The 21,520-nt window shown below is 51.3% G+C and overlaps 1 protein-coding gene, 1 long non-coding RNA gene and 1 other non-coding gene across 52 annotated transcripts in view; 1 reads left to right on the top strand and 2 right to left on the bottom strand.

Moving 5' to 3' along the window:
* Positions 1-21,520, bottom strand: part of MROH1 (maestro heat like repeat family member 1) — a 51,756-nt gene that overhangs the window by 24,092 nt on the left and 6,144 nt on the right. For 49 of the 50 annotated variants that reach the window (XR_014055889.1, XR_014055890.1, XR_014055895.1 and 46 more), the window contains exons 2-11: positions 12,576-12,678; positions 11,529-11,609; positions 10,784-10,929; positions 9,832-9,963; positions 9,309-9,471; positions 9,038-9,136; positions 4,110-4,261; positions 3,601-3,741; positions 3,284-3,376; positions 1-79 (exon numbers count right to left, since the gene is read on the bottom strand). Coding sequence is in view for 43 of the 50 variants with exons in the window: in XM_081497215.1 (XP_081353341.1) it covers positions 1-79; positions 3,284-3,376; positions 3,601-3,741; positions 4,110-4,261; positions 9,038-9,136; positions 9,309-9,471; positions 9,832-9,963; positions 10,784-10,929; positions 11,529-11,550 (1,027 nt within the window). In the remaining 7 variants the exon portion in view is untranslated. The remainder of the gene's footprint in view (positions 80-3,283; positions 3,377-3,600; positions 3,742-4,109; positions 4,262-9,037; positions 9,137-9,308; positions 9,472-9,831; positions 9,964-10,783; positions 10,930-11,528; positions 11,610-12,575; positions 12,679-21,520) is intronic. The other variant, XM_081497231.1, reaches the window with a different exon arrangement.
* LOC145509178 (uncharacterized) lies at positions 4,560-8,378 on the top strand. The gene is made up of 3 exons (XR_014055900.1): positions 4,560-4,712; positions 5,291-5,506; positions 7,943-8,378. It is a non-coding gene; the product is annotated as an uncharacterized LOC145509178 (long non-coding RNA).
* Positions 15,458-15,580, bottom strand: LOC145511831 (small Cajal body-specific RNA 15). Its single transcript, XR_014058206.1, has one exon.

Below are 21,520 nucleotides of genomic sequence, written 5' to 3'. Positions count from 1 at the left end.
CCAGCACGGTGAAGCAGCGCAGCACCTCCTTCTGGTTGCTCATCACCAGCGGGCTGGACGACTCCACGGGCACACAGATCTGTCCGGGACAGAGACACGGTCACCGACTGGAGGGGCTGGAGAGGGACGTCTCAAGCTTCCAGGAGGCTGCAGGCCCCTCAGGCGCGCTCACCTGGGTATAGGAACCCCTGCCTGTGCCCAGACATGCTCTCAGGCCCTGCGGTCGGGGTGGGGGGAGACGCAGGACACATAGCTGGCCCTCCTCCTACACTCCACCCTACCCACCAGCAGCCAGGAGAACAAACTCCCCAGTGACACTTCCTGATGAGAAAGGAGACAGCTGCCCACTTTCTCGGGCAGGATACGTGAGCACAAAAAGCACTGGAGTCTGTTTGACCAAACTGAGACAGAAAGGGAGCTGCCCTGGCGGGAGTGCAGGCAGAGGCTGCAGGCGGCTGCACCCCTGGGCCCCACTGCACCTCTGTGTGTAACATTCTGGGGCTGAGCTTTGGGTGGCGCCCCCATCCCCACTCAGCCCCCAAGCTTACAACAAAGGACCTGCAGGGCCTCTGGGCAAAGGGCTCTGAGGGGACCCTTTGGGAGAGCCCAGCCTCCCAACCAGGAGGGAGCCGCGGTGCAGGGACCACGGGCACCACCCCAGCCTGGCCCTGCCAGCTCCCAGGGGACTGGAGCGGGTGGAGCAGGTGTGGGCAGGGCCGCTGGGCTGGCTCCAGGGCCCAGGGCCCTGCTGCCCGCTCCCGGGGTCACTCAGCGACCCACGGAGCGCCTCCCACCAGGGCCGGGGTCCAGCGAGGGAGCAGCTTGGAAGCAGACACTCTGCCCCATCCCAGGGAGCCTGCAGAAGATGCGTGAGGTGCTCAGAACTCTGTGATGACTGGAGCGTAAACCACTGCTGAGTCCAGGCACTAAAGTTTGCAATGATCGGTTAAAAGGTGACAGATCAGAGAGATAACTAGTGACGAGGGCAGTCACCTGGAGAAAAGATAAAACTAGCTTTTCACTCTTTCTCTAAAATACACTCCAGACGATTAAACAGTATAGGGCAAATGAGAGAACCTAAAAACTCACTGCAGAATTGGAAATCCTTTTCTAAGTACAGCAAAACCTGGACTGTATAAAGAAAGACAAATGATGGCTTTAAAAAATTAAATAATGTTCCATGGCAAAAAATATCATAAACAGAGCCACAGATAACAACAAAGCAGAAACAAATATCTACATACATGACTGCTGCTGCTGCTAAGTCGCTTCAGTCGTGTCCAACTCTGTGCGACCCCATAGACGGCAGCCCACCAGGCTCCGCCGTCCCTGGGATTCTCCAGGCAAGAATACTGGAGTGGGTTGCCATTTCCTTCTCCAGTGCAAGAAAGGGAAAAGTGAAAGTGAAGTCGCTCAGTCGTGTCCGACTCTTAGCGACCCCACGGACTGTGGCCTACCAGGCTCCTCCATCCATGGGATTTTCCAGGCAAGAGTACTGGAGTGGGGTGCCATTGCCTTCTCCACATACATGACACAAGACTATAAATAACTGCTACAGACCAATATGGAAAAAAAAAAAACAAACCCTAAAATCAACAGAAAAACAAAAGCCGTGAATGGAAAGCACTAAGAAAAGGAAACATCCCACTTTCCTAGCTTCTCAGCTTTTCCACAAATATTCCCCTTTTAAACACCACCCCCACCCCACAGATCACACTGCTTTTAGTTTCAGGCCATCACTTTGTATTAAGTAAATAATACTCCATCTCTCATTTTTTCCTCACTTTTTCCCAAGTTGTAAACTTTTTCTCCACAGAGATCTTAGGCATTCTTCGCTAGGTTAATTCCCAGATACTTTACAATTAAGTTTCTGTTGCTATTGTAAACACCTTTTTTTTTTTTTGTACTTTCTAGCTGGTCACCACTGATGGGGGAAAATACTCTTGATTTTTACAGGTTGGTCTTGTAACTGGCAGCCTTGCTGAACAGAGTTCTAGGACTTGTAACCAGATTCAGTTCTTGTACGAATAAACTTCTAGATGAGTGCATCAACCATCCAGAACAAGTATCTGCTGGGAGCAGACACAGCGGGGGCCAGCACAAGGCAACCCCACTGTCAGGCCTGGGGAGCCTCGCTGCGCATGGGTAGCAGCAGTCCGCCAGGATGGAGGGTAGGCAGGCGGCCAGGCGAAGGCAAACCACAGGTCCGCCCTGGATCCTTCCCTTCTGCTTCTCTCCTCACAGGATTTACCCCAGGCCCTGCTGACACACGAGTGGGGCCCCTTCCTGCTCTGGACGGTAAGGGGAGGTGGTTGGCTCCCATCCATCGTGATGCAAGCTGTATCCATCACATGTATGATGCATGCTGATGGATCGGGTATTTAAAATTTACCAAGTGAGAGAAGTTCCTTTCCCATCCTGGTTGCTAAGAGTTTCAATGACAAATAGGTGCTGAACTTCTTCAAAAGCTTTTTCTGCATCGCTGAGATCAGAGAGAACCTTCCCACAGCCCCTCCCGCTGGGCCCCATGTGCGGCGAGTACGGTGTGGGCAGCCAAGTCTCCTCCGTGCATACCATCATGTCAGCTCACCTGCATGCGCCCAGATTTTCCTATGTGGTCCTGACTTGGAGTCAAAACCAGTCCCACAGAACCTGTCAGGCAGCTCCAGCTCCTTGTCTTATTTCCAAGCCCACCTGTGTGAGGTGGGGATGAGCTATCCCTCAGAAGTCTCGAAGAGGCAACCTGAACACCACTGGGTCCCGGGCGTGCTTTCAGAAAGGAAGGGCCTAGAATGCTGTCTCCATTTCTTCACTGCTTTAGTCAAATTTTCTATTTCTCTTCTACCAATTTTGACTTTTTAAAGATTTTTCTAGGCATCCATCCACTTCATAGTTTTTCATGCTCATTACGGCTGAGGAGCCCCCGAAGCCCTTTCTCCAGCAGATCCTTCAGGCCCTCCCCTTGCCAGCCTCAGCTGCGGAGGCAGCTCCTTTGCTCCACCTGAGCCCTGACCCTCGGGACCCACAGCCAGCACAGACGCTCCCCCTGCCCTGCCGGCCACCTCCTCCCCTCCTTCCCCCGCGCGTGGGGCTGTCCCGTGCCCCACTGCCTGAGTCAGTGTACCCCCAAGGGCTGCACCTAGACGACTTGGGAAGCCCGCAGGAGTCCACCTGGCTGGACCCCCGCCCTGAGTCTTGCTCCCTGGGCCCCCCAGCAGGCACTCCCACAGCAGGACCACAGCGCCTGGCCCCAGCCTGCTCACAACCCCCTCTGCCGGCCCACCTGAGCGTGCAGAGCGGCCAGGAGAGAGTCGAGCTGGACGTCCAGCGTGCGGCTGCCCACGCTCACAGCTGCCTCCAGGATCTGGCCGAGGCTCTGCAGGGAGGAGCGGCCCGTCAGAACCTCCTTGCCCTCCAGCCCCACCCCACCAGCCTCCCAGCAGAACACCACCCTGGGGCTGGAGTGAGGAGGGGGCGGTGCCAGGAAGGGTCCCTGTGAGGCCGGCAGGCCTGGCTCTCCAGCTCCGCCCGCGGCCCTCACTGAGGCCGACAGCCCACCAGGGCCTCACCCACTGAGGCCTGCAGCCGAACTGTGCGCACCTTGGACACGTGGACGGTCTCGGCGTGCTTCTTGTAGAGGGCGAGCACGCCAGGCAGCAGCTTAGGGAGCTGCTCCTCCAGCTTCTCGCTGGGGAGCAGGTGGCTCATGGGCCCCAGGGCCTCCACCACTGCGAGCCGGAGCTGGAGGGGGCAGGGACACCGGTCAGCAGTGGGGGGACAAGTGCAAAGAGTTCTCCACCACGGACCTAGAGCAGAGGCTCCTACAAGGCGGAGGGAGTGGGCCCAGGGAAAAGTCAGCAGTCAGGCCCCTCCCTGCTGGGTGGAGGCCCCAAGGTGGGGGTAGGGCCTCAGCAAAGCAGCCCATCGCTGCGAGGACCTGCAGGGGAGACCCCACAACACAAGGCTCGGCATGGGCAGGTGGACACAAATCTCTACCATGATCCTGTGGGATGGCAGAAGGGCCCAGGGGTCTACAGCAGAACCTCCAGACTGGGGAGGGAGAGGGTGGCCAGCAGGTGCAGCCACCAGTCCCCACCCACAGAGCGTACCTTCGCTTCCCGGCTCTGCAGCCACTGGTGGAAAAGGATGTCGTAAGCACCAAAGATGTCTGAGGCGAAGGCGTCCTTTCTGACCGTGGGGTCTGGGGCTTGGTCCAGGTTGGCCAGGTACTCCAGGGTGCTCTCACTGAAGCGCTGCAGAGCTGTGGCGACCCCAGCGGTGAGGCGGCAGGCATGGTCATGCTGGCTCTCACGCAGCCCCTCTAACATCCCATGCCCGCCTGCAAGACACCCTCCTGAGCACCCCAGCCAGGCTCAGGACTACAGGGTGGGGCATGATGAAGGGTCCCCTGACTTTCGTCCTTCCCAGAACTCAGAACATGACTTTTCTAGAAATTCAGTCTCTGCAGATGCACTAAGTTAAGACGAGGTCACAGTGGGGTGGGGTGGGGTCACAGTGGGGTGGGGTGGGGTGGGGTGGGGTGGGGTGGGCCCTAAACCCACCAGGACCCTGTCCTCGTAAGAAGAGAGACAGACATAGTGATGACGGAGGCAGATGCTGCAGTGATGCAGCCTCAAGCCCAGATGCCCAGATCGACGGGCACTTCCAGACACCAGGGGAGCCTGGAAGGACTCTGTCCAGAGTCACAGAAGGTGTGCGGCCCTGCCAATAGCCTGCTCTCAGACACTGGCCTTCTAAGCTGTAGAAGACAGCCCTGTGGTCTTAACCCCCTGATTTGTGGCCCTGAGTCACAGTGGACACCAGTACATGACCAACCTCCCCCAAATGCCCCTAGGCCACCACGTCTGCCTGCTCTGCGGTGCCCACCTCTCCCCTCACGGACACACCTGCCACATGCTTTCAAGGGCTGCTGTCCAAGATGGTGTGGGACCCCCAGGACATGTGCAGGAAGACCCAGATGTGTGAGGCTAGGTGGGGGTGCGATGCTGAAGGTGGGGAGCACCAGCCTTGGGGGGGGGTTGTGTCTGTGCAAGGGATGGTGCCGTGGATACCCAGGCAGGGAAGCCAGGGGACCCACTTTGGTGCAGACCTGAGTGGTCAGCAGGGCCTGGACTATGGGTCAAAGGAGATGATGGGACCATAAAGAGTTAGAGGCCAGGACCTGGCCACACAGCCCCACTGAGGCCTGGGGAGTGGAGGAGATAAGATCCAGATGGCTGGCAGGGGTGTCTGCTCACGGATGGGCCTCAAAGCCAGAGCCCACCCCCAGGATCTTGACTGACAGGATCACGTGCTCCAGCTCATGACCTCTGACTTGGACCACTTGCAAGGCTAATTTCTCAGCTTGGGCTTTGTAGCCCAACCCTCCGCCTACAGGAAGGCAGCCATGGTCACAAGCACTCAAGAGAGAACATATACGACTTCCCGGAGCCCACAGCGTCTGGCTGTCCTCCCACTGAGGATGCCTTTGGGGGGGACTGCTGAGGTAAGCCCTGGTCCCTGCCTGCCACCCCGAGCCCCGCATCACCCTACTCTTGCTCCTTGAGTTGTTCAATCAGGCTGCTGGTCAAGCTGACCAGGGCTTCGAGGTACCCTCTATGGGAACGGCTTTCAGGATAACAGGACATTACGTGGCCAGAAGTAGAAACCCACCCCGAGTTTCTTACCAGGTTTGAGCTTTTAATCAAGGACACACGTGCCTCAGGTAAACGAGCCACTCAGGCCCCTCCCCCAGCCTGACTTTCCTTATTCCAGAGCAAACACCGGGTTTGGGCCTCTCTCCACACACAACGTGTGCAGTGTTCCTCATGCACCCCAGGCCAGGGCCAGCCGGTTCTGTCCACTCCTCCAGACCCACGTGGCTCAGAGCCCACCACTCCCTCCATGAGCAGCTGTGTTCTGAGATAAGGACCGTCTGGGGTTTGAGTTCCCTTTTTCTCCAGGCCCAATTCACAACAGCAACCTCCACACCTCTTGCCACACATCCTGAGGCCCCCCGGCCTCACCACACGGGCCACACCCTTCCGGATCCTGGCTTCTCAAAGGACGTCTCTACACCTTCCTGCTCAGCGAGCCTCGGGGCAGGGTGCTGATTCTCAGGGGTGTCTTCTGCTAGAGCTTTCTAGCACTCTCCCTCAAGCAGAAGGCAAGCCCTCGGCCTTCTCCTGGACCACCTGCCCCGCAGAAGCTTCCTGAAGCGGGTGCGCGGAGGGCCTCTCCACCTGGGACAGCTCCCACGATGCCCCCTCTGCTTTCCCCATTCCTTCTATCCAGGGGGATTATCAAAGACTGGCTTCATGGCTTCACTTGCTAAGTCTTTTCTTTCCCTTCTGTTTTCCACATACTTGCATTTTGGCTCCATTGTCTAGAGGATTTCCTCAACACTTTCATTTCTACCTTCTATTTTCATCATGTTGCTAATTCCCAAGAGCTTTATCACATCGTCCAAACATAGCTTCTTCACAGCAATGTGATTCTGTTTCATGAATGCATCTTCTCGCGTCTCAATGAAATATCAACCAGATTTCCTCTCCTGCTTGTTTTCTCCTCCCTCAACTGTCTGCTTCCCCTAGTCTCCCTTTCTGTTTACTTTGCTGCTGCCTCTCTCATCAGACTTTCCTGGTGGGTGGTGAGCTGTGGTTGCCCGCCAGCGTTGGCAGTGTGTCCAGGCCAGCTGAGCACCTGTTGTCTGGGCCCTGTCCACCGACCTCTGGGGTCCTCCTCCCCGCCCTCCCCCTGCCTGGCTGCAGCATCCTGCAAGCTGGACAAGAACCTCTGAGTCACACATGCTCCTGTTCTTGGCCTGGTGGCCCACTTGTGTCACCTTCCTGCACAGTGAACACAATCTGCCCAGAATCGGAGACTGCCTGGAAAGACAAGAGGTCCCAGTCTTCTTGTGGCCCAACCAGGCCGCTGATGGGCTGATGTGGACCCTCCTGGCCTGACTGAGGCCACTCCATGGGCAGGACCATGCTTCCCTCAACTGCAGACCTGGAGTGCTGTCTGTGGCAAGGAGCACACACCTCAGCCAGCCGGTGGCTGCAGGCAGTGTCTGCTGGCCCACCCAGCCCTTCACACATGACATGGCAGCCAGGTGAGCACTGCAGGCCTGCAGCCTGTGAGGGGCAGGGCCTCCTGCACAGGGCTCTGCAAGTCCTAGGGCGATGCTAGCACCTCCCAGGGCAGCTGCCGGGCCAGGGACCAGCCCTCAGCTCCAACACAGGCTCTCCTTCTCCCTCCCAGCCGGGATGAGTGCTGTCCTTGGAGCTCTTTTCCCCCAGCCCCCACAGCTCTCCCCAGTCCCTTCTGTGTCCCCCCAACTGGGATGTATACTGTCCTTGGTGCTCTTCGCCACCCCACCCCTCAGCTCTGCCTCGGTCCTCTCTGTGTCCTGCTCTTGCACTCCAAGCTCAGCAGTGATTCCCACCCAACTGCTCAGGGATCCTGTCACAAGTTCCCTTTTCAGCAGAAACCAGGTCAAAGAGGGTTTCAGCCCAACAGCCTGTTATCATCCGCATGTGGGAGGGGCCCTCAAGAGGAAGGTGTGGAACAGAGAGAACGGGAACGCAGGGGCTCTGAGGGGCTAGAGCTCTTCCTAGAGTCCCTGAGAGCTGGGGAACCTGAACCCAAAGCCACCGTGAACAGATGGGCTGCAGCCCAAAGCCCTAGGCCCCGCATAGGAAAGTCCCCTGGTTTGCACAGAACAGGCAGCTTCACTGGGACACCTCTGTAAGCACCAACTCTCTGCTTGGCTACCAGCCTCCCAACCCTTGCCTCGGTATGGCCACAGCCTAACCACGTCCCTCTAGCCTGGCCACTGGGGTGGAAGCCCAGGACCTCTAACAGCCTGGGCTGCAGATTAAAAAGGGTCCTTAGGGCTTCCCTGGTGCTCCAGTGGTTAAGAATCTGTGTTCCAATGCAGGGGACATGGGTTTGCTCCCTGGTCCAGGAAGACCCCACATGCCTCGGGGGAACTAAGCCTGTGCGCCACAACTACTGAAGCTGGGGTGACCAGAGCCCGTGTTCGACAACAAGAGAAGCCACCGTAAAAGAGTAGCCCCTACTCTGCACAACTAGAGGAAGCCCTTGCCAGCAACAAAGACCCGGCAAAACCAAACATGCGTGCATGCGTGCTAAGCTGCTCAGTCTGTCTGACTTTTTGCGACTCTATGGACTGTAGCCCACCAGGCTCCTCTGGCCATGGGATTCTCCAGGCAAGAATGCTGGAGTGGGTTGCCGTACCCTCCTCCAGGGGACTTTTCTCAACCCAGGGATCAAACCCACAGTGACAGGTGGGTTCTTTACCACTAGTGCCACCTGGGAAGCCCACAACCAAAAATAAACTATTTAAAAAAGGGGATCCTGTCTTCATGGGGGCCTCATGGGCCTAAGTGTTCCCTCTCCCTCCCCTCAGTGGTACCAGCGGTTTTCCTGAGACTGGAGGGGGCGCTAGGGACACCAGGAAGACGAGGGACAAGAACTGTGTGCAGGCCACTAGAAGAGGCCAGGCTCCCTCAGGCCTAATGTTTCAAGACCCTCTGCTCCCCTCTATAGGAGTGCCCTCCTACGCATCAGGAATCATGCCATGAGGAACTGCCCATGGCACACAGAGAGTGGGAGAGTGAACACTCCCAGGATACCCAGGGAAATGTCACTCTGCCAACGCGAGCAGGGAGAGAAGTGGGTAGGAGCTCTGATCAGTCTCCTCCTGCCCCCCATCAAGTGTCCAGGGCTCAGGGGAGTATGGCATAAGGTCCTGGTGGGGGGGCGGTCCCAACAGCAGAGAAAAGCTGCCGGACAGTAGAGAAAAGCTGCCGGACAGCAGAGGTCAGGTCTCTACCTGCAGCAGTACCCACTCAGCCCCCACCTGCATCACCCTTCCTCTAATCGTCCCACCCTCCCCCTGCAGCCTGAAGGACCCCCAGGCCCCCACAAAGGAGCACTGGAAACAAAGACCCCCCCCCCCAACAGTGGGCAGGCCACATCCACCCACCACCCCGCAGAGGCCCTGTCTTACCACAGCAGAACACCACTTTCATTGAGTCGTGCTTGGCTGCGCCCAGCATGGGCAGCATGGTGCTGAGGATGGACGTCAGGAAGGGCACCATGCCAAACACTGCAAAAAGGGGCGCGTCACAAAGGCCCACGGCCACCCCCACCCCGCCACACACCTTGAGCTCTCTCTGCACAGCCTGGGGCATGTGGTGGAGCAACTGGGACCCGAGGAACCGAGGTGCCATCCAAAGAGCCTCTGAACATGCGAGCAGAGGGGCGGGGCCGCCACCTACCATTGGAGACGGAGAGGCTGGCGAGCGTGTGCACGGTGCAGGGGTGCGGCAGGAGCCTGGGCTGGAACTTGCTCAGCAGCTCCTCCATCACACTGCTGATGAACCGCCTCCCCACCGCCACCAGGACGCTGCTGGCAGCTTGCTGCCAATCAGAGACCAGCTCCTGTCCCCAAAGACCTCGACTGACACCCTGACCAAAGGAGGCAGACCTCACCCACCCCGAAGGTACCCAGGAGGAAAACTGGACACACTGCCTTCAGTTCCATTGGAGGACAGGTCACCAGTATTCAGGACGCTCTGGGGCTGCTGTGGGCAAGGCCCCAGGCTGAGCCCCGAGCCCCTGCACATTGGAGTCGGGCCCTGGTGCTCCTACATTCACCCTGAGCGCTTGGGAACACTGCTTTTCGCTTCAGTTTCCATCTGAGATGGCGGGGTGGCCTGTCCCACCCCACAAGGGCAGTCAGTACACAGGACCAAGGGGCCAGACCCGAGGCAGCCAGGCCAGGGCAGGTATCCCCCATACCTTCACTTTGGTCATCTCACTGGAGGCCAGGAGGATGATGGCCCTGGCCATGTCCTTGTCCAGCTCGCCGATGTGATTGCTCACAACTATCTCCATGGCCCTTAGGATCATCGTCCGGTATGGATACGCTAGCTGCAGAGAGAGATGGTGGAGGAAGGACCGGGACTCACTTGTCTCTCATGGCTCCTCCTCGAGCTCAGGAATGAGCCCTGGTCTCCTTAAACTGGGACAGTAGTGGGGGTGGTAGGGGCGGGAAGAGGCCCTGCCGGAGAGGAGGGGTCATCAAACTGGCTCAGAAACCCAGGGGCCCCGTCAGGACTTGGCTGTCCAACCCTGAAACAGCAGCTGACAGATGAGAGCCCAAAAGTCAAACAAAAGGAAAGACGGTCTTTTGAGACTGCAAGTCTAACTCCTAGGAATAAGCCTAAACCATGCACTGTGGAAACTGAAAATTATGTCCCACTACAGGGAGATAGGAGTGTCACAGAACCCTGTAGCTGGGACCAGGAAAGGTGGAGCTGGCGCAGCCCTTGGTGCTGTCTCAGCAGGACTGGACCAGTGGAGTCTGCAGTTGGGCAGGGAGCAGAGGCCAGGGCCGCTGGGCGAGGCCCTGTCCCAGGTGTGAGCACGTGTTCTGCTTACCGCGGGGACCCAGCGGCCCTCTCTCACTAGCTGGTAGGTGAGAGGAACGGTGGACTGGGCCTGAGCAAGGGCAACCGGACACGACAATGCCGACCACCCCGTCCCCCCACAACGGACCAACCCACAGGACAGAGTGAGTCACCTATGCAGGACTTGCCGCCTCAAGGGGGCCTGGACTTGCCCGTGCGACTTTCCACCCACAGCAGCCTGGCTGCATACTTCAGACCCACCTGGGCCACTGCCCTGCAGGCCCCGCCCCTCACCACAGGTCCCGCCCCACAGGCCTCACCCGATCCACAAGGAGCAATACCTTTTCATGCAGCCGCAGGTGCTCCTGGCAGGCGCTGAGCACCTCTGCTGGCTGTGACTCTCCGAGGGCGCACAGGGCGCCACATACCTGCTCCTGCACCCTAGGGTCCTTGTCAGTGACGGCGTCCAGCAGGATGGTGGACAGCCCTACAGGGACAAAGTCCAATGGCAGGGTCAGGCCCGGCCTGGGCCCACCACCTGGCTCAGCCTCTGAGGACTCAGGCGCACACACCACTCCCTCTGTCCACCATGCTGGCCGGGGTCTCGGGGACCCACTGGCCGCCTGCTCTGAGGTCACCTCTACCCCGACCTTCCAACCCAGGCTGTGTTTTCTCTGCATCTCTAGCCCGGCTGGATTGGAGCTCCTATAAAAAGCAGGTGGTGTGGGCTCGGCCCCACGAAGCCACTCCAGGAGGACCTCTGGCCCACACTCCGCCCTGGACAATGCCCTCAGCAAAGAGGCCCTGGCTGCAGGTACGGTGGCCAGTCAGAGTGACTGGCCCTGGGGCTTTTGTAGGAAAGGAGGAAGGCACAGGGACTCTCCCCCACGGAGCACAAACCCGCTGTGTCAGGCAAACGCTGTCCCCACACCAGACTGTGCCAGCATCGGCAGAGACAAGAGCTTCATTTTCTTTTCTAATGAAACCTTAAAGAAAGTGTGTTCAAGCAGCCATCACTCCTCCCAAGTGCATCTACTCAGAAATCCGCAGCATGCCGTGGAGGCCAGCCAAGGGGCCCACACTCACTCTTCACGTAGGTCTCGCTCATCACTGTGGCTCTGGCTTCTTCTCACCTCCTGGTGTGAACATGAACGCCTCTCTGCAGACCTGGAGTCACCAAATGTGCAACGTTTAAGTCACTGGCCTCCTCAGTTTACGAGCAGTTAGTGTGTTTGCGTAAAACACAAGATCAGATGAGGTTTGTTCTGGGGGACAGTCTCTGCCACACTATGGCTGAGTGGTGCGCAGAGGACAGGAGGCACCTGCTCCACCCCAGCAGCCAGCAGCCCTGCCGCCATGTGCTCGGCCCACAGGGGCTCATCCTGGCTGGCCCACAGAGAGGGCCAGGCCAAGCATGATCACCACCTCCACTGACAGCATCTTCCTTCACTCTGCACATAAGGCCTCATGCTGCTGATGGACTGTGCAGAGAGGGACCCCTCCCTGAGGGCCAAGAACAACTGTCTTGGTCACTGCGTAACCAGGACTCCCCCACTTCCTGCTGGCTGAACAAGACTGGACAGGCAGCTCAGGGATCTGGTGGGCTCTCTGGCATCTGAAACCAACCACCCAGACAGCTCACGGGATTTGAGAGTTGCAGCTTTCAAACACCATGTGCCTCAAAGCACCACTTGCAACAGATGGACCCAAAGAATAAAGCCCATGGAAGACGCAAGTGCTTCTGCACTTCCCCACATGGTCACAGGCTCCGACAACCAGTACAGGACTGCTTTCTCACACCGGGGTCCTGTATTTGCTGGGCACCACCTTCATTCCTGGGCACCGCCCACCCAGAAAAGGATGCGGGTAGAGGAAGCAAATGAGACAGGCCTCCACCTGCTCCCAAGCAGGAGGACACACTCGCTTGGCTGTGGTCACATGGGAAGGGGCAGTAAGAGGTGTCTGATGAGGGGGGGATTACAACAGGTGAGAACTCTAGATTGAGAAGGCACTCTGGTCCTAGGCATTCACCCGTCCCACCAAAACCTCAGAGCAATGACAGAAAAGATGCATGTTTTAAAAGAACAAGCCCACAAGGGCGCTAGAACACAAGAACAGATAAAATTAGCAGACCAGACACTTCTAGGAATCCCAGGCAGACAGAAGGCAGATGGAGAAGACTGGTTTGAGGCTGGTGGCAACAGCAAGGTGTTTCCCCTCTTTCCCTGGAAAGCACCTAAAAATAATAGGAAAACAATAAATAAAAACACATATTCCATTGGCAGCAGAGCAAGGAGGTGGCAAACCACCGCGCGCCTCCCCCCACTCCCCCGCAAAGGTGAAGGGCTGAAAATGCCACAGCTGTCAGGCAGGTATGAAGGTGCTGGCTGCAGGCTCCACAAAGAGCCATCAAGACTCTTCTCAGAGGCAGGCACCCCTGCACACGGAACCCGCTTACTAAGGTCCCTGGGCCAGTCTGGGTTATGAGGACGCAGCCCGCTCCTGGCGCAGGGGCTTTGCCTGTGAAAAGCCATAGCCACCCATCTCCACAGCCTCAGAGAAGATGGGTTGAACAGCTCCAGCTCCACAGTTTTGAGCATCCTTCATACAAATGCAGACAGCTATGGACACCCAGCTTGAGCAGGAGCAAACACAAGCATAAGGGACATCAGCTCCCAGCACGGCTGGGAGGAATGGACGTATTTGCCGCCTCAACCCAAACAACCGAAAAACTGAATGAAACACATGGAACCAGAGTTCTCAGGCTGATGGGCATCAGGAAGAAAGGGTGGGAAAGCCTGCGATCATGCCAGCTCATCACCTGAAGGGCACGTCCAGCTGAGGACAATGCAGAGGGGGCCTGGGAACAACTCGGGAGGCCTGGGTCTTGCTGGAGTCCACAGGGTCCAGTACCAGGAAGAAACTCAGAGGCCTGCAGAGGGTCCCCAGTCACTCAGCTGATTTACTGGCCAGCACAGGGGCAGCAAAATAATGTCCCCAAGGATGCCCATGTCCCCATCCTCAGCATGTGAGTATGTTACTTAGCTGAGACTTAGCAGATGGGGTCAAGGGCACAGACCTTGAGGCGAGGAAGTACCCTGGATTATGTGAGCAAGATCCGCCTTAGTTCTTAAGAGCAAACAACCTTTCTCAACTTAATCAGATGATGAAGAAGGGAGGAAAAAAACAAAGCATGGGAAGAACACCCATTGTGGCTGGCTGCGCAGATGGAGGCAGGAGGCCAGAAATGACCCAAGGCAGGGGAAGGAACCACCCAAAATGATTAGCAGAAAAATCCCTGGCAGCAGGGGAATACCACAACTCTCAGAGAGCTGGGAAGGGCAATCAGGAGGGTTTCAACTCAGTAAAGAAGTAAAACTAGGGCGTTCCCTGGGGGCCCAGTGGTGAGGATCCCAGGTTCCCACTGCCAGGGCCCAGGTTCAATATCTGGTTGGGGAACTGAGATCCTGCAAGCCAAGCTGTGCAGCCAAAAAAGGAAAAAGAAGAAAAAAGTAAAATGCCATTCTGGTTTCACCTACCAAAGCTAAAAGCAAGACCTGAAAGGATCAAACCGTTCCCAAGTAACTTAGACCAGCCCAGCACAAAGGTTGAGGATAACAAGAGGAACACAAAACACCAAGCACCAACAAACAAATAAAACAAAGAAAAATAACTCTCTGGCATCCAATCAAAAATGACCAGGCACGCAAAGAGGCAAGAAAACACAACCCAAATTTGCTCTATGGCTAAGAAACTCAGACAGGGGCTCTGTATCAACCTAGAGGGGTGGGATGGGGAGGGAGGTGGGAGGGAGGTTCAAAAGGGAGGGGATATACGTATACCTATGGCTCACTCAGGTTGAGGTTTGACAGAAAACAACAAAATTCTGTAAAGCAATTATCCTTCAATAAAAAAATAAATTAAAAAAAAATTAACACACAACCCATAATGAGGATGAATCAGTCAATAGATACTGAACTGGAAATGGTGCAGAGGAAAGAATTACTAGATAAGACATTTAGATTACAACTGTATTTCACATATTCCAGAAACCACAGGAAACACAAAGTATGTTAACATAAAGAGGCTAAAGTAAAAGAATGGGAGAAGAAACATGAGGCTGACGATAATCGCAAAAAAGCTGGAGGGGCTTCCCTGGTAATCCACTGGTTAAGAATCCACCTGCCAATGCGGGGCACACAGGTTCAATCCTTGGTCTGGGAAGACCCCACATGCCTCAGGGCAGTTAAGCCCATGCACCACAACTACTGAGCCTGCATGCTGCAACTCCTGAAGCCCACATACCCTAGAGTCCGAGCTCTGCAAAAAGAGAAGCCACTGCAATGAGAAGCCTGCACATTACAACTAGAGAGTAGCCCCTGCTCGCAGCAACTCGAGAAAGCCCATGCACAACAGTGAAGACCCAGTGCAGCCAAAAATATATACATAAATAATTTTTTTAAAGCAGAGTGACTATATTAATATTAGATAAAGTAGACTTCAGAGACATAATGACTATTTTTTTTAAAAATTAAGTCACTTTTTATTTGGAAAAGTGTATGTTTAATAATTGATTTCCTACTGGTTCAATCAACATTTTGCAAGCCCTTGTACACATCCAGTAAAATATTTCTGAAGCTTGTGCTTGGTCATCAGTCTGCTCTTCTCATTCTCCAGAATGATTTAAAATTTTAACTCATTTTAAGAGTTTTAAATGGCTCCCACACTGGCAGCCGCCCAGCATGATTCACTATGACGCAGCATTCTACAAATGAGACTATGCTGGTCTCCATACAAGGAGGCTTGGCCACCAGAAGCTGTCCCGGACCCTCTGAAGCCTGCCCTACAGGAAAGGTCCTCTCCTCCACTTTCCTAACCAACTTCTCCAGTTGGTAGTCACCTTCCTATCAACTAGAGTAAGATCCTCATGGGTTCCCTAAGTCTTTCTTCACCCTTACTCACTTCTGTATTTACTACTCCTATTTTCTACAGTGAGACAGTGGACACTGTATCATTGCTGTTGGTAGATAAGTAGGTCTTAAATTCATTTTCCAAACAAGACCTGTTCTATCTACATTTTCATTTAGGAGACTAAAAGCAGAGTCAGTTTGACTTCAAGGACTCTCTTTTCTTAGCAGAGACATAACAATTCTAAACATTTATGCACCTAATAACAGAGCTTTAAAATACACAAAGTCAAAACTAAAAAAATTCAAGGAGAAATAAACAAATGCAAAATACAACAGAAATTCCAACAGCCGTCTATTTGTAATTGTTAGAACAAGTGTACAGAAAATCACTGCAGGTACAGAAGACTTGAACAATACCATCAATCAACTTGGTTCAAGCAGTATTTTTATAACATTCCATTCATTAACAGCAGAATATATATTTCTTCAAAAAGCTCATGAAACATTTACCAAGACTGACTATATTCTGAGCAATAAAGCAAATCTCAATAAACCTAAAAGTATTCAAGTCATACAAAGTATGTTTTCTGTGCTGTTAGGGTGCTCAGGTGTGTCCAGCTGTTTGTGATTCTATGGACAGTAGCCTGCCAGGCTCCTCTATCCTTGAGATTCTCCAGGCAAAAAAATTGGAGTGGGTTGCCATGCCCTCCTCCAGGGGATCTTCCCACCCAGGGATCAAACCTGCGTTTCCTAAGTCTCCTGTACTGGCCAGCGGGTTCTTTACCACCAGTGCCACCTGGAAAGCCCCTGTTCTCTGACCACATGGGATTAAATTTGAAATTAATAAGGGAAAGCTATCTGAGAAATCTGAGTATTTATCAACTACTTAATATGCTTTAAAATAATTCATGAGTCAAAAAAATAAAAGCAAAAAATGAAATTAGAAAGCATTTTAAAGTGAATGAAAATCAACACATATCAAAATGTGTGGGAGAAATTAAAAAAAAACAATAAAAAAAATGTGTGGGAAATAAATAGCACTAAATGGCTGTACTAGAAAAGAATGACATTGTGGATCTGAATAACAGCAACTTCATTTAGCAGGGGAAGCCAGAGGGGGCAATCCCACATACACCACTCCAAGTGAATCACAAAGCCAACAAGAGGAGCCAAGACTTGCCTTCCCAGCAGGAAGTCATCTCTGCTTTGGGACAGGCCACAAGCGCAGCAGATGGGAACCTTCTCAGCTCAGAGAGTGGGAAGCCACCACCATCCTAAACACCCTTCCCTCCCATGGACTTTGCTTCAGAGCAACTCCTCCTTTTCCCTGCAAAGTAACTTCCTCTCCTTTGTTTGCTGGACTTGCCTATTATTGTTGTTGTTCCGCCCTTCAGCTGTGTCCGACTCATTGCAACCCCATGGACTGCGGAGTACCAGGTTTCCCTGTCCTTCACCATCTCCCAGAGCTTGCTCAAACTCATGTCCATCGAGTCAGTGATGCCATCCAAACATCTCATCCTCTGCCATCTCCCTCTCCTCCCGCCTTCAATCTTTCCCAGCATCAGGGTCTTTTCTAATGAGTCAGCTCTTCACATCAGGTGGCCAAAGTATTGCAGTTTCAGCTTTAGCACCAGTCCTTCCAATGAATATTCAGGATTGATTTCCTTTACAATGGACTGGTTTGATTTCCTTGAAGTTCAAGGGACTCTTAAGAATTTTCTCCAACACCACAGTTCAAAAGCATCAGTCCTTCAGCACTCAGTTTTCTTTATGGTCCAACTCTCACATCCATACATGAATACTGGAAAAACCACAGCTTCGACTATTCGAAAATTTGTTGGCCAAGTAACATCTCTGCTTTTTAATATGCTGTCCAGGTTGGTCATAGCTTTTCTTCCAAGGAGCAAGCGTCTTTTAATTTCATGGCTGCAGTCATCATCTGCAGTGATTTTGGAGCCCCCCAAAATAAAAGCCTCTCACTGTTTCCATTGTTTCCCCATCTATTTGCCATGAAGTATGGGACTGGATGCCATGATCTTAGTTTTTTGAATGTTGAGTTTTAAGCCAACTTTTTCACTCTCCTCTTTCACTTTCATCAAGAGGCTCTTTAGTTCCTCTTTGCTTTCTGCCATAAGGGTGGTGTCATCTGTGTATCTGAGGTTATTGATATTTCTCCTGGCAATCTTGATTCCAGCTTCTGTTTCATCCAGCCCAGCATCTTGCATGATGTACTCTGCATAGAAGTTAAATAAGCAGACTGACAAAATAAAGCCTTGATGTACTCCTTTTCTAATTTGGAACCAGTCCATTGTTCCATGTCCAGCTCTAACTGTTGTTTTTTGACCTGCATACAGATTTCTCAGGAGGCCGGTAAGGTGGTCTGGTATTCCCATCTCTTTAAGAATGTTCCACAGTTTGTTGTGATCCACACTGTCAAAGGCTTTGGTGTAGTCAATGAAGCAGAAGTAGATGTTTTTCTGGAATTCTCTTGCTTTTTCTATGATCCAGTGGATGTTGGCAATCTGATCTCCAGTTCCTCTGCCTTTTCTAAATTCAGCTTGAACATCTGGAAGTTTTTGGTTCACGTACCATTGAAGCCCAGCTTGGAGGAATTTTGAGCATTACTTTGTTAGTGCGTGAAATGAGTGCAATTGTGCAGTGCAGTAGTTTGAACATTCATTCACACTGCTTTTCTTTGGGATTAGAATGAAAACTGACCTTTCCAGTCCTGTGGCCACTGTTGAGTTTCCCAAATTTGTTGGCATATTGAGTGCAGCGCTTTCACAGCATCATCTTTTAGGATTTGAAATAGCTCAGCTGGAGTTAGTTTTATATAGTTTTTGCTATAGCATGGTTTTCCTGAATTGCAATTCTCTGCTATTCCCAGGTAAAACACATTTTTCTGGTAAAACAATTAGCTCTTCTAGTTTTAAGGTCAACAAAATTAAATCTTACCTTAAGAAATTATACACTCAAAAGAAGCAAAAGAATGAAAATAATAAATATCAGTATATAAAGAAATAGAAAAAAAAATCAAAGTGCCAAAGGCTAGTTATTTAAGAAGATCAATAAATTTGACAACCATCCTGCCTGACTGATCAGAAAAAAGAGGGACAACACAAATTACCAATCTTAGGAATGAGAACAAACAGATTCTACAGATATTAAAAAGATAATAAGAATATATCTAACTTGTGGAAGATAAATTTGACAATTTAAAATAAACAGATGAGTCAATTATACCTCAATAAAAAATTATTAAAATCAAAAAACAAAAGAAATAGACAAATTCCTTGAGACACAAACTATCAAAGCTCACTCAAGAAAAAATAGATTAAAAAAGAAAAAATAGATAAGCTAAGACTTCCCTGGTGGTCCAGTGGTTAAGACTCCACACTTCCACTGCAGGGTCCACAGGTTTGATTCCTGGTCAGGGAACTAAGATACCCCATACCATGTGGCACAGTCAAAAAAAAAAGAAAAAGGAAAAGGAAAAGAAAGAAAAAAATAGCCCTATATTTAACAAAGAATTGAAGCTGTAGTTAAAAGCCTTCACACAGAGAAAACTCTAGGCCTAGATGACTTCCCTGGGGAATTCTATCAAACATTTAAGGAAGAAACAATTCCAACTCTACACAGATTCTTCTAGAAAAACTAAACCTAAAAAGCACTTACCAACTGATTCTCTGAGGTTAGCATTACTCTGATAGCAAAACTAGACACAGATATTACAAACGATGAAAACTATAGATCAATATCCTTCACAGATGCAAAATTTCTTAACAATATTTTATCAAATCATATCCAACAACATGTAAAAACGATAATACCTCATGACCAAATTGGGTCATCCCATGAATGCAAGGTTGGCTGGGTATTTTTAACTCCAGCCACTGTAAATCACAAAGACAGACCAAAAAATAAAAACCATATAATCATCTCAATAAATGCAAAAAAAGCATTTGTTACAATCCAACATCCACTTATAATAAAAATTATCAACAAACAGGAACAGAAGGAAACTTCCACAATCTGATAAACAGCACCAAAGGGAAATCTATAGGAACATTATACTTAACAGTAAAAGACTAAATGCGATCCCTACAGGATGGGGAACAAGGCAAGCATGTCTGCTCTCACTAGTGTCACTATCAACTGGAGGTTTTAGCCTGTGTGATAAGGCAAGAAAAAAAAAAAAAGACATCCAAATTGAAAAAGAAGTAAAATTATTTTTATTCACAGGTGATGTGATCATCTATGCAGAAAATGCTACAGAATCTATAGTTGGAACCAGATCAATAAGTCATCTATCAAGATCACAAAATATAAAGTTAATATTAAATTTTTTAAAAATGTTAATATTAAAAACAACTGTATTTCCATATACTAACAATAAACAATCAAAAATTGAAAAAGCCACAACATCTGCCATTGAGCAAAAATTATATGAAATATTTAGGGACAAATTTGACAAAAGATGGACGATGCAGTAAAACTATCAAACACTGCTGAGATATAAAGGAAAACTTAAATAAATGGAGAGAAATACTGTACAAGGAAATCAATTCTTTGCAAATGGATCTACAGATTGAATGCACTCCAATCAAAATCCCAGCATGTTTTTTGTAGAAACTGACAGACTGATTCTAAAACTCATATGGAAATGCAGAGGACCTAAAATAGCCAAGACAACTCTGGAAAAAAAAAAAAAAAAGGAGAACCTATACTACGTGACTTCAAGAGTTATATGGCACACCACACCACTCGGTAGCAGACACACTTCACAGTTCACACCACTCAGTGACAGACTTACTGTGATCAACATCGGCCACCCCCCTCCTCAACCTGCTCCAACCCTTCATTGTGGGCAGCAGGTGCCCTGCTCCCCCTCTGAGAGCCCATCTCTGATGGCTGCCTCTCCTAACACTGTGTTGGCCACTTCCTCCATCCTGAGTGCTGGTCTTCATCAAACACAGGCCAAATCATGCCACACCACTGCTCAGCGGTCTTCACTGCTGCTCACAGAATCAAACCAACACCTTGGACAAAGACTTTTGCAACCCAGACCCAAGTCCCTCTCTGCTCCTCTCTCATCCCTCATGTTGAAGGCATTCTGAATGTCCTGGGCCAGGGCTTGGGCTCTTGTACATCTGCTTCTGCTGATCCCTACAAGCACCCCACCCTGTCCTCTTCACCCCACAGAACATATTCATTCCTCAGCGGCCAATCGCTTACCTCCCCCAGGACACTGTCACCCCTCCAACAGGTGACCAGGGTTCCCCCAGTCCTGGTTCCTACAGGGATGGTGGCATCCTTTCTGAATAGCAGATGTGCATGCGGATCTGCCTTCAGCCCACCATGCACACAGAGAAAGCTTTGGTTTATATTCTTAGCATATACACAATTTCAAAAAATAAGCAAAACACTGCTCATTGAAGGAAAAGACTCAAAATCCTCACCTAAGACTCAATATTATAAAACTGTCAATTTTCTTTCATCTATAAAAATGTGAATCAGGCTACTGGAGGGTTCCACTTGATAAAATGGTTCCAAATTCATATGGAAGAATAAACATACAACAGTAGCCAACTAAATTCTGAAAAGTCTGTGAACAGCAGGATTTGTCCTATGTCATGTTCAGTTCAGTTCATTCGCTCAGTCATGTCCAACTCTTTGCAACCCCATGGACTGCAGCATACCAGGCCTCCCTGTCCATCACCAACTCCCAGAGCTTGCTCAAATTCATGTCCATCCAGTCAGCAATGCCATCCAAACATCTTATCCACTGCTGCCCCTTCTCTTCCTGCCCTCAATCTTTCCCAGCATCAGGGTCTTTTCTAACTCAGTTCTTCAAATCAGGTGACCAAAGTATTGGAGCCTCAGCTTCAGTATCAGTCCTTCCAATGAATATTCCAGGACTAACTGGTTTGACCTCCTTGCTGTCCCTTGCTGTCCAAGGGACTCTCAAGAGTCTTCTCCAACACCACAGTTCAAAAGTATCAATTCTTCAGTGCTCAGCTTTCTTTATGATCCAACTTTCACATCCACAGATGACTACTGGAAAAGCCATAGCTTTGACTCGACAGGCCTTTGTCAGCAAAGTAATGTCTCTAATTGTAATATGCTGTCTAGGTTGGTCATAGCTTTTCTTCCAAGGAGCAAGCATCT

This window comes from Giraffa tippelskirchi, chromosome 6 (assembly GCF_054371585.1).
Source record: "Giraffa tippelskirchi isolate mGirTip1 chromosome 6, T2T-mGirTip1v1.2.pri, whole genome shotgun sequence".
NCBI lineage: Eukaryota > Metazoa > Chordata > Mammalia > Artiodactyla > Giraffidae > Giraffa > Giraffa tippelskirchi.
The sequence above is the reverse complement of the archived record's forward strand: the minus strand, read 5'-3'. Positions and strand labels throughout refer to the sequence as shown.